At 38.0% G+C, this 13,108-nt stretch overlaps 1 protein-coding gene across 1 annotated transcript; it reads left to right on the forward strand.

Moving 5' to 3' along the window:
- Positions 1-508: 508 nt before the first annotated feature.
- LOC113520075 (beta-1,3-glucan-binding protein-like) lies at positions 509-12,990 on the forward strand. Its single transcript, XM_052903022.1, has 9 exons — positions 509-694; positions 3,287-3,520; positions 4,597-4,766; positions 5,944-6,095; positions 6,478-6,632; positions 7,570-7,694; positions 8,255-8,378; positions 8,857-9,005; positions 10,214-12,990. The coding sequence occupies exons 1-9, from the start codon at positions 553-555 to the stop codon at positions 10,412-10,414; spliced, it is 1,452 nt and encodes a 483-aa protein (XP_052758982.1). The 5' UTR covers positions 509-552; the 3' UTR covers positions 10,415-12,990.
- The last annotated feature ends 118 nt before the right edge of the window (positions 12,991-13,108 follow it).

A 13,108-nucleotide genomic window follows, 5' to 3' on the forward strand; every position in this document is an offset into this window, starting at 1 on the left:
CGCTGGTAGCAACCTCTGACGAAAAGGGGAAGGGATTGTTAGTAATGCGGCCTATGCCAGCCTGATCGCCGGATGTTTTCTTAATGGAGGATAACTAAACGGTTACCCCACCTGCGTTAACGGTATACGGTGGCGGTGCACCAGGGTTGGATGATAGGTAAAAACAAAGAGGCAAGTCAATTAGCCCACCGGGAATTCAGCACGACGATTTCCAGGGAGGGACCACTTGGAGATCGATCTAACAGGGTATATTGTCAGCAATGGGACTGGTAGTCCGCATTACTAATAATCCCTTCCCCTCAACTTAACTCGTTATCCCACACGATAAGCTACTTTGTACCAATTTATCCCCTAACCCTAAAAAAAGAACCCTAAAAATCAAATAAATCGAACAACCTTTCCGTAAAGTGGGCCGTTTTCTTGTTTATCAAATAAAAAAAAAATACTAAGTTTTAGACTAGTCAGGGTACCTAATAAAGTACCATCTTATTATCTGTATTACTCTGTGCAGTGCAGCGATCCGGTCACAGTCGCACTCGGGTCAGTGGCAAGATGGCGTGCGTTGCTAACGGTCGTGTCTCAACTGTGACCATTGTTTTAATCGTATTACAAGTCGCAATATCACAAGAACGTCCCGATATAAAAGTGAATTTCGAAGTATTAAAACCAAAAGGATTACGTATATCGATACCAGGTAATAATCATATATTTATTTCGAAATTGCACGAACAATTTAAGCGTTTATCAATTTTCCGTAATGACTTCCGTAGAGAATTGAAACTTTTTAAAATAACGAGTACATTTAGGTTTACAAAAAAAAAAAACACTAATACCTACTCACATCTACTTCTTTTCATTTTAGACTTTTCTCTTGTCGGTGCAACTAATTCATGCATCTTTTCCAACCAGCTCTATCCCAAGCCATATCTTTAACCTCCCTATACGACATGACACCTAGTGCTTCTTTTATCTGTCCCATGTAGTTATTCCTCGGTCTTTCTGTTCCGCTTTTGACCTCTATTTTTTATTACTCTTTAAAATTAAAATATCTATCTGTCTGTCTGTCCGTCGATCTATCCGTCGGTCTATCCGTCGGTCTACCCGTCGGTCTACCTGTCGGTCTATCCGTCTGTCTATCCGTCGGTCTATCCGTCGATCTATCCCTCGGTCTATCCGTCGGTCTATCCGTCGGTCTACCCGTCGCTCTACCCGTCGGTCTATCTGTCGGTCTATCCGTCAATCTATCCGTCGGTCTATCCGTCGGTCTATCCGTCGGTCGATCTATCGATCTATCCGTCGGTCTATCCGTCGGTCAATCTATCGGTCGATCCATCGGTCGACCAGTCAGTCGATCCGTCGGTCGATCTGTCGGTTGATCTGTCGGTCGATCTATCGGTCTATCTATCGGTCTATCTATCGGTCTATCCGTCGATCTATCCGTCGGTCTATCCGTCGATCTACCCGTCGGTCTATCCGTTGGTCTATCCGTCGCTCTACCCGTCGGTCTATCTGTTGGTCTATCCGTCGATCTATCCGTCGGTCTACCCGTCGGTCTATCCGTCGGTCTATCCGTCGATCTATCCGTCGGTCTATCCGTCGGTCTATCCGTCGATCTATCCGTCGGTCTACCCGTCGGTCAATCTATCGGTCGATCCATCGGTCGACCAGTCAGTCGATCCGTCGGTCGATCTGTCGGTTGATCTGTCGGTCGATCTATCGGTCTATCTATCGGTCTATCTATCGGTCTATCCGTCGATCTATCCGTCGGTCTATCCGTCGATCTACCCGTCGGTCTATCCGTTGGTCTATCCGTCGCTCTACCCGTCGGTCTATCTGTTGGTCTATCCGTCGATCTATCCGTCGGTCTACCCGTCGGTCTATCCGTCGGTCTATCCGTCGATCTATCCGTCGGTCTATCCGTCGGTCTATCCGTCGATCTATCCGTCGGTCTACCCGTCGGTCTATCCAAAGGTCGATCTATCGGTCGATCTATCGGTCGATCTATCGGTCGATCTATCGGTCGATCTATCGGTCTATCTATCGGTCTATCTATCGGTCTATCCGTCGGTCTATCCGTCGGTCTATCTGTTGGTCTATTACTCGGTCTATCCGTCGGTCGATCCGTCGGTCGATCCGTCAGTCGACCAGTCGGTCGACCTGTTGGTCGACCAGTCAGTCGACCTGTCGGTCAATCTGTCGGTCGATCTGTCGGTCGACCAGTCGGTCGACCTGTCGGTCTATCTATCGGTCTATCTATCGGTCTATCCGTCGGTCTATCTGTTGGTCTATTAGTCGGTCTATCCGTCGGTCGATCTGTCGGTCGATCCGTCGGTCGATCCGTCGGTCGACCAGTCGGTCGACCAGTCGGTCGACCAGTCGGTCGACCTGTCTGTCGACCAGTCGGTCAACCAGTCGGTCGACCAGTCGGTCGACCAGTCGGTCGACCAGTCGGTTGATCCGTCGGTCGATCTATCGGTCTATCTATCGGTCGATCTATCGGTCGACGTATCGGTCGACCTGTCGGTCGAACTGTCGGTCGGCCTGTCGGTCGATCCGTCGGTTGATCTGTCGAACGATCTGTTTTTTTTCTCTTTCTAAAAAAAAATTTTTTTCATCATCATTTCATCCATTTTCTGTCCACTACTAAATAAAGGCCTCCTCCATTGACTGCTTGAAATGATCCTAAGCCAGCTGCATCCACTGACCACACTGCATCCACATTGCATTTGAGATTGTCACTCCATTTTTCATATATTTAAATATATATTTAATTTATTATTAAATATATATTTAATAATAAATATATATACATAATTTCGTAACCTTGTTTAACGCTCCGCAGTATTCTAGATTAGACATATAATAAGAGCATTTCCAAAAAGAACAAGATCTAAAAAGTAAAAATTGTTTATTAAGAGTAGTTGAAGAAAAACTATGTTTCGGTTTGTAAGATGGGATATTGCAGTGAAATTACAGGGTACCAAAGCTTCCCACAGCACCAAAAAACTTCTCAACTTAAGAAAATCGTAATGCCCTTAAGGTAAGGTAAGGTAACACCTTAAGGTGTTACAGTGTATTCACTTACTAGTACACTGTAACACCTTAATACAATGTGTGGCTTCTAGAAGCCACAACAAAGATCTTTGTAGTGTATCAATTTTGTTATTGAAATAAATATTTTTCTAACATTTTACATTTTGCCATATATACAGTGGTTGCCATTTTTTTATGACATGAACTATCCAGCTTGTTTGACATTTTAAGTAGTATAAATAATATATTTCAGATTCGAGCTCTTCAAAAATATCATTGTTCGCTTTCAATGGCCACCTTAACAGAGCTATAGGCAGTGACGATGTTGGCTCAATAAGGGGTGAGGTTACAAAGGCCACAAATGGGCGATGGGAATTCGAGGATCCCAATGTGGAACTGAAAGTGGGTGACGTTATACACTATTACTTCATCGTGACAGTCGACAGGGTTGGATATGTGATTGACAACCTGACATATACTGTAGGCAGTAAGTATTTATTTATTTATTTAAAAAAATTGTCCAAAATGAAATAAGATACATGTGAACTTAATGATACTCGTAGTAGCATTCTCTATCTATATAAAGGAATTATATATCTATATATCAGCTTGTTTGCCATTCTAAGACGTATAAAAAAAAAGTTTTTTAAACATTATTTTAAAAAAGATAAAAAGTCCTTAACCTCTCTATATCATAGTTGAATTGCATACAAGTATAATAGTTAAAACATATTAGAACATTTATAAAAGAAACTGGGCGATTAGCCAAAAGATACATCAATAAACTGACATCACGAAATTAAAGATTCGCTAAAAAAAACGTTAAAAATACAAATAACAGATATCTGCGAACACGCTTGACTCTTGCAATTAATGTATTGTGAATGTATTTCAGGGACTTTACCTGTACACGTTGAAAAGGAAAAAGAAAATACTGTAATTCTGAGAATTGAAATATTTATGTGAAATACTATTTTATATTTGCTGCCGTGTCTGCCCCGGCATAGAATGGGCATCCCTTTCCTTCCCCGTGGGTGTCGTAAGTAGCGACTAAGGGAGGCGAGGGATGGACAGCAGTGTCCCTCTTAAAACATCTGTAAAAGCTTAACTACGGTTGCCAACCCGCCCGCCAAGTGGAACTACTGGCAAAACTCCCCTAATAACAATGATAATAATGAGAACCTCGTGAAAGCCGAAACTGAGAAAAAGAGAAAATATCTCGACCTGGCTCACGAGGTGACCGAAATGTGGGGGGTAACATCCACTGAAATCATTCCAATCGTTATGTCGGTGAACGGTCTTATCCCAACCAGTCTCGAACAACATCTCAGATGGTTGGGATTCCGAGGTGGCTCACTCCCGGGAAAGATGCAGAAAGCGATGCTCTTAGATTCTGCCCGCATTGTACGCCGGTTTCTCTCCCTGGGGCCCTGAACCCCAGCCGACTGTGCTTCTACCGGGGGTTAGTTGCCATCTCCTCTCCTTAAGAGGGGAGATGAGAATTTTGTAAAGTTTAAAAAATTATGATAAATATTTTATAATAGTTATTTCCAATAATTTCAGATTTGGATAACCGTTCAGGCGGTTCCAACCCCAATTGCCAGTCATCAGTGACAGTGATCCGCGGCAGTACGACACCAATATGCTCTGGTCAAACCATCTTCGAAGACCACTTCGATAGCTTAAAAGAGAACGTGTGGCAAATTGAACAATACATACCAATTGATAATCCTGTAAGTGGTAACTAGACTACATATTTCATACTTTAGATTTTACTAGTTGTAAAATTTCGTGTAAGGTTTCTTACTACCACCGTTTACATACATATATCTGTCACGCCTGTCTCCCATTAGGGTAGGCAGAAACAATGGAACGCCAAATGCTTCGATTCAAACAAACCTCTTTCGCTTCTTCCACATTCATCAATCTTTTCGTACACGCTCGCCGGTTACGGGTACTTTTAATTTGGCCCTTCTTAAGCACGTCGCCTATTTGGTCGACACACGTCCGTCTAGGGCGGCCCCTACCGATATCTCCATTCATTCTTGCTCGATAAATCTCTTTCGTAATTCTTCTTTCATCCATTTACTATCTTCTATTACGATCTATTTTAATAGAATTTCATGCAAAGGTCACTAACTTAGATTATATAGATAGGTAGCATCGAGTCTCAAAAACAGGTTAACTTTTTGTGAGGTAATTGTCAAATTAGCTGACTCGTTTTTTATCAGTGTTCTTGCTTACGTACATAATGTATCTTGATATATCTATATTTAATTATACTATATTATATATTTATTTCATTATATTATATACATTTATATATTATAAATAAAACCAGTTTTTACACATTAAATAAATGCAAAAATTGTAAAACAAAATAAATATAGAAGTTATAAATAAAACGGTCGTAACTATTTTATTACGCAAAATTGTATGAAAAAGTTGACACGCTTTTCTCGAAGCATTTGTATAGGGACACTCTATCTATATAACCTAAGGTCACTAAGTATTGTTGAAATGATTACAGAAACTGTCTAAAAAACACTGACAGAAATTATATGGTGGGATATGGCGTAAATTTACAGGGTACAGAGGAATAACACCTGAGTCCTCAGGAATGGCAACGCATGGGGGGTATCATGGACGAAACAGTACACTCTGTTATGTCCATGGTACTGCTCATGTCTATAGGCGACGGTTACCACTTTCCATCAGGTGGGCCGTCAGCTTGTTTGCCATTCTAAGCTGTATAAAAAAAAAACTATTTTGTATTGTCTTATGGTCGTGTCAATTACTTCTTTGTTTACATTAAGTTTTATTAAATAAGAAACAGACTACTCGTATATGTTCTTCGACGATTCTCAACTCCGAGTACTCTCAGGACTTTTATATTGTTAATATTTTCAGGAATATCCTTTCGTATCATATCAGCGCCTTCCATCAGATCCCACGGTGTCTATAGTAGACGGTAATCTTCGTATAGTTCCAAAACTGCAACAAAATCAGCCGGGCTTCACGAACATGTCCATCTTTACGGACAATTTAAATTTATTTGATGGGTTGGTATAATTTTTTACATTGCACCTCTGTTCCATTCCTGTTTCTACGATGAAGCAGTTCTGTTTGCATGGCTGTGTTTCGGTTTGAAGGGTGGGATATGGCGTAAATTTATTGGGCACGGAGAAATAACACCTGAGTCCTCAGGAATGGCAACGCATGGGGGTATCATGGGCGTAACAGTATACTCTGTTATGTCCATGGTGCTGCTCATGTTTATAGGCGACGGTTACCACTTTCCATCAGGTGGGTCGTCAGCTTGTTTGCCATTATATCGCAACTAAATAGTCGATATCCAAACTCCTTTTGGTTTAAAACTACATACTCTGTTGAATTTGTATGATATTCTCAAATGGTATGCTTTCACCTACGTAAACTTTACAGATGCACAGCACCAGCTTGCTCGAAGCAACCATCCGGAGCAGATATCTTACCACCGGTGGTTACAGGCCGTATTACGACCAGCAAAAGCTTCGTATTTAAATATGGGACTGTTCATATCAGGGCGAAACTACCGCAAGGAGATTGGCTGTACCCAGGTTCACGTCGCCTTCACAATTTTAAAGTTTTAACACATAACTAGTTAATCCGACGGACTTTATTCTGTCGAACGGTAACAATTTGTATGGGAAAAGGAATTACAAAGATTTTCTCCCACAAAAAGAAGGGACTTTAATTATGGTAAAACCAGCTATTATGAATTAAAAATTAAACTGCTAGACCGATTTTGTTAAATTCTTTATAATACCAATCTGTATTACCCTTTCAGATGAGAAAAGAATTTTCCAAATCAATTTAGAACTGACGGAGTTATGAGGTTACAAACTTAAAAAAAATATACAGCCAAATTGAGAAGCTCATTCTTCTTTAAATTGGTTTGAAAATGGAGTTTTAACCATTTTCCAGACATTTTTTCTCTTCTTAAGGACTCTTTAGAGACTTCAATGAGTATTTGAAAAGAAATTAGCCGAATTAATCCAGCCGTTCTCGAGTATTGCTCTTAGCAACACATTTGAAGATTAATTTTCATTCATATAGGTACATAATGAATATAATTGCATGATTGCTTATAATATATACTTAACATCTCAAATATATGTATGTAATTAAAACACAACTAGTGAATTAAAAATAAAAAATAAAAATATATACATCAAAAACAATTCCATCGCAAATATTGTAAATGTGTCATAAAAAAGAAAAGATTGCGTTTAGTCAATATTTATGATGGTAAAAAGAAAGTTTTATACCAGTTCTTCTTAGCTAAATATAAATTTAGATATTAGGCTTAAAAAATTCACATGTATAAGTAACCAAAACTATCCTGTATGAATAATATATTTTGATTTCTTTTTATGAAACTCTGTGATGCAATTTCGACCCCATGCAATTCTACATGCATTGCATGCATTATATTCATGTATTTTGAAGTTTTTTCTTGATTCTTTAAAACCAAATATCTACACATATTTCCAGAAATCATGCTGGAACCATTTCTGAAGAAATATGGTAATACAAACTTTGCATCTGGTGTTTTGAAAATCGCTGCAGCACGTGGCAATAAGGAGCTAAATTCTGGACCACAAGACTATGGAAACAAGGTATATTTATTTATTTACACTTTATATTATTTTAATATATGAAAAGACCTCTTCGGATTTTTTATGTAAGTAGATTATAAAATTCTGGTTGTGCCCGCAACTTAACCATCTAGCGGAGAAAAATCCAACTATTTCCTTTCCAATCTACCCCAAAAAGGTACTATGTGTATTACACGAGCGTTGCCGACTCTGAAGAAACCTCTTTACCTAAAGCGTTTGTCTTAATGACCTAACGTCTATCTGAAGTGGAAAGAAATTATTAATAATCGGCAGATAAGTCCGTATTGCTATCGATATACCCTATCTGGACGACCTGCACGCGGTTCCCCCTGGAAACCATCGTGCTGAATTCCAGGTGAATTCATCACGATGGGCTAACTGACCTCCCTTTTCATGCTCACCTATCATCCCTCACTGGTACCCCGCCAGTGTATACCGTTAGCTCTGACGGGGCACCAGTGACTCCATTATCACCTATTAAAAAAAATCTGAGCACTTCGAATCTTCCGCTGTGGTCAACGCATCTGTCTACCACATCTATCAGTTTTTATTTCATGCAGGTTCTTTACGGAGGTCCCGTAATGGACTTCGATTGCCGCAACGAAGTGCTAAAGAAGAATGTACTAACTAATGGTCGGATGTGGGGAGATGATTATCACGAATACAGCCTTCGCTGGTCACCAGGTACTGGCAAATGTTATTTATTATATGTTATCCAATTTTTAGTTTATAAATTTTATTTTTGATTCCCTAGTTTTTTTTTTATACAACTTAGAATGGCAAACAAGCTAATGACTCACCTGATGGAAAATAGTAACCATCATCTATAGACATTAACAGTACCATGGACATAACAGAGTATACTGTTTCGCCCATGATACCCCCCATGCGTTGCCATTTCTGAGGACTCAGGTGTTATTCCTCTGTACCCTGTAAATTCACGCCATATCCCATCCTTCAAACCGAAACACAGCCATGCAAACACAACTGCTTCACGGTTGAAATACGAATTAGACAGAGGTAGGAGGGCGAGGGATTGGTAGCAGCGTCCCTCTTAAAGCATCTCCAATGCCTAACTGCGGTTGCCAATCCGCATGCCAGACATATTTATACACATAGCCGTGTGATTATATACTAAATTATTTTTTATTTTTCTTCACAGATCGTATAATTTTATTGGTGGATGGAGTGGAGTGGGCGAGAGTGGAGCCGGCAGTGAGCGGGCTAGCTGGCCGACTGCCACGGTCCTGCAACCACGTACCACGAATGCTCCTCGCCGGGGGAACCAGAATAGCACCTTTTGATGATTCAGTAAGCATTGTAGAATCAAACATGGGATATTCTAATAAAATGTAAAGGTTTCTATATGTTCATCTCAAGGGTTGACTGGTAAAGAATGCTATTTCGAGTATCATTAAGTTCACATTGTTCAATTTGCCACACGTTCTCTTTCAAGCTATCGAAGTGGTCTTCGAAGATGGTCTGACCAGAGCATATTGGTGACAGGGATTTTTTAAACGACTCGTAGACATGAACAGTTTCAAGGCCGTCAGAGAACGCACTCCGAGACTCGTGGTGCCCTCCATGTCAACAGATATTCCTGAAAATTAAAGTGTTATGCTTCCGATATCCTGTAAAAATTATTTTAGTTTTTTAGTATACGAAAGTCGTCTGGATACGCATTTCTATCCCACTCGTGTGTTGGCGTTTTTTTTTTAATGGATGATAAGGAAATGGTAACCCCGCCTGCGCTAACGGTATACGCTGGCGGGGCACCAGTGAGGAATGATAGATGAGGAAGAAAGCAGGTCAGTCGATGGTTTCTAGGGGGAACCACGCAGAGGTCTAAGTAACATTGTTAGATGAGATTTAACAGGCTATTAGATCCCATCGCTAACAATCCCTTTCCCCCTGTATTTGGCGTTAAGCAGCTGTTTCAATTTAAAGAGTGAGATCATTATTATATCAGCTGTTAATTTTCCACTGCTAGGCATTGGCCTCCTCATAAGAGATGTTGCTAGTAGTTGCCATGCTTGGTAAGCGGGTTAACACTCTTAGTAAGGCTTTGATTATGTTTTAAGAGGAACGCTGCTCCCCATTCGACGAACATTAAGTTCTATTAGTGACCTTTTTCGTTACCCATAGGAAAAGAAGTAATGGCCAATTCTATGCCAAGATCTCACAATCAGAAGAGTTAGATATGAAATGTGGTATGTACAGTACAGTTTGAAAATACAGAACAGAAACAGAGGGAAAGGATTTGTTAAGAATGGCGACTCCAGTCCTTCTTAATATCACCCTGTGAGAACGACCTTCACGCGGTTCCGCCTGGAAACTATAGTGGTTAATTCTTGTCGACTACTTTTTAAGCACGTTACAACGAATGATGATATGCTATTATCCTCATACATCATCCTTCATTGGTGCCCCACCAGTATACCGATAGCGTAGGCGGGTACACCATTCCATTTTCACCCATTAAACAAAAATATTCCTGACCACGTCATTTTCGTTCTCAGTTCTACATAACACTGGGCGTATCTGCTGGTGGTATATCAGAGTTCGAAGATAACCTAACATCCAAGAATGGCTGGCCGAAGCCCTGGAGCAATGGAGCGAGGAAGGCCATGTTGAACTTCTGGAAAGATCTAGATGCATGGTACCCGACGTGGAGTCAATCTGCGTTGCTTGTTGATTATGTGAAAGTAGTCGCTTTATGATTGACTAGTTTTTAACCGTGACTTCACCCATGTGACCAGGATATGTTTATTGACCGAGTATGTCCATGAATACGCTAGTTATTTGATTTGAATACCAGAAGGAGACTATACAAAAGTGGGCGTGAATTTACAGGGTACAGATGAATAATACCTGAGTCCTCAGGAATGGCAACGCATGGGGGGTATCATGGTCGAAACTGTATACTCTGTTATGTCCATGGTACCGCCCGTATCTATAGGCGACGGTTACCACTTTCCATCAGGTGAGCCATCAGCTTGTTTGCCATTCTAAGTTGTATAAAAAAGAAAGAATTATTTTGTTTAATTCCGCTACCAATAGACAAAATAAACCAAAATAATTCTGATTAAATAAATATTAATATGGACTTTCGCAAGATAACACCTAGTTCAGTAAAATATCTTAGAGTACATTCAAATTTCATAGATTTATAAGCTATTCAGACGCTAAAAGGTAACAAATAAACAAGCACGTTCCTATTTACGATATCAAGTAAGAATTTAATGCAACGCACTTTTGGACAATGTGTTTTTATTATTCTTTATTCTTTATTGTACACAAACGGTTATTAAAATGTAAAAACAAACATAATAGTGTACAAAGGCGAGCTTATCTCCAATAGAGATTTCTTCCAGCAAACCCAATATGAGAAAACTTACAATTCATTACAACAGTATTTTAACAGTTCATTAGTAGTTACAGTCATACATGTGTACCAATCGACTTAAATGTTTATAGTTAAAAATAAATAAATAAAATGTAGACTTTACAAATTCTATTATATGTTTGTATGAATAAATGAAAACTCTTTATTATTTGTTCCCTTCAAAGAATGACATTGATTATAAAGATTAACAATATGTACACGAACAGAATGCATACGTAAATACGATAAAGCAAGTTAAAGAGGCAACAATGGGTGGCTTTATCGCTAAACAGCGATCTCTTCCGGGCAACCTTAGGACGGAGAGGAGTAATTAAAACTGGATCTGGTCTTTGTTTCATGTTTGTTACCTCAGAACTCTGTCATTTATGAATCGATTTTTCAATTATGAATATTCTTTTCTTATCTGTAAAGGTTTACTTTCAGTTTGGTCCCATAGAAGTTTTATCAAAATCGGTTCAGTTATTTAGTTTTGAAATTAAATTAACTAGTTTTGTCGCATTGAAGCCGGTTTTTTTTGTGGAACGCAATCTTGAATTATAATTGAAATATAATTGAATTGTGTATGTGTATATATATATATATATATATATATATATATAATAATGAGTAGGGATAATTTTTATATTATTATATGTATTACATCTCCCATATTTAGAACTAACAAAATTTTTTATCGTGCCTTCCACCAAGTTATGAGTTATGTACAATAAAGATTTTTACAATACAATACAATACAAATTGTTTATAATTACTCCTCTCCATCCAAAGGTTGGCTGGAAGAGATCGCTCTTAGCGATAAGGTCGCCCATTGTTTTCTCATTGTGATTATTTCTTGTAATTATTTATATTTATAATAAGTTTACTATTGTAATCTTTTGGAGGAAACAATAAAGAGTATCTATCTATCTATAATTATCAAATAGCTATATGTACAGTACCTTTGACGTAACTCCTTGACTAATGTCAATCATAACACATTTGCAGGGGCATATGGACTTAGGGTCAATACGATACTAACTAGCTAGTCAGAGAGCTGGATGTTAAAATTGTTTATTTTCTGGCATTAGTACTAATTATAGATTTTGTTTACTGCTGGCACTCGTGACCTTTAATCAGGTATAACTGCCATATTTTTATTATTCCTATTTAGTTTTTAGTATACCTAATTATGTTTTTGTATGTTGACTAATAAGTTGACCGTTACCTTTTTGACAGTAACACGTGTCTCAATCAATAATATATATATATATATATATATATATATATATATATATATATATATTAATTAATGTAACCCATTCCTTGACACTGGTGTTTGTATTTATTAATAGTGGCTCAAGTATTTCTTACCCCAGAAAAAATTTATTACCGAAATATTAAAAAGAAATAAATTCAATTATTCGAAAAAAAAACACAAACGAAAAAAAGAACACCTGTATCTATTATTATGTATGAAAATGAAAAAAAAAATGTAGTGCCATTGACAAAACTATAGATTATTCTTTTTTCAAATATTTTAATTAATTTTTGTAATTTTTATACAATATATACAATATAAAAAATTATTATTTATTCATTCATTCATTCAGTACATATATGTGTACAAGGCGGTCTTAATGCTAAAAGCATTCATTTCCAGTCAACCTTAGGGAAGTGTTAGAATAAAAAATATTTTTTTAGTACTTATTAATGAATACTAACACCCGTTTGAAGGAATACGTTACGTTAATTAACATATCGTATAAACTTTTTCTTTGCTGTATAATTTATTGATAACACCAGCAAATTTGTGCCATGGTCTTAGATAAAAAAAAAATTAAATAAAGAATGAAAAATATGCATTTATGTTAAGCATTTATGTATAATTTACTAATAAAGTAATCTTTTTCATGTTGTGTATTTTTATTTATGTTATGAACTGAAAAACTATTTTCCTAATTGTTGAATAATGACTATCGTGAGTTATACTGTAATATAATCATCACTCGTAAAATCGGTCCTAACCACT

The sequence above is a fragment of the Galleria mellonella genome, unplaced genomic scaffold (genome assembly GCF_026898425.1).
Source record: "Galleria mellonella isolate WM207_F2 unplaced genomic scaffold, CSIRO_AGI_GalMel_v1 utg99, whole genome shotgun sequence".
Taxonomy (NCBI): domain Eukaryota; kingdom Metazoa; phylum Arthropoda; class Insecta; order Lepidoptera; family Pyralidae; genus Galleria; species Galleria mellonella.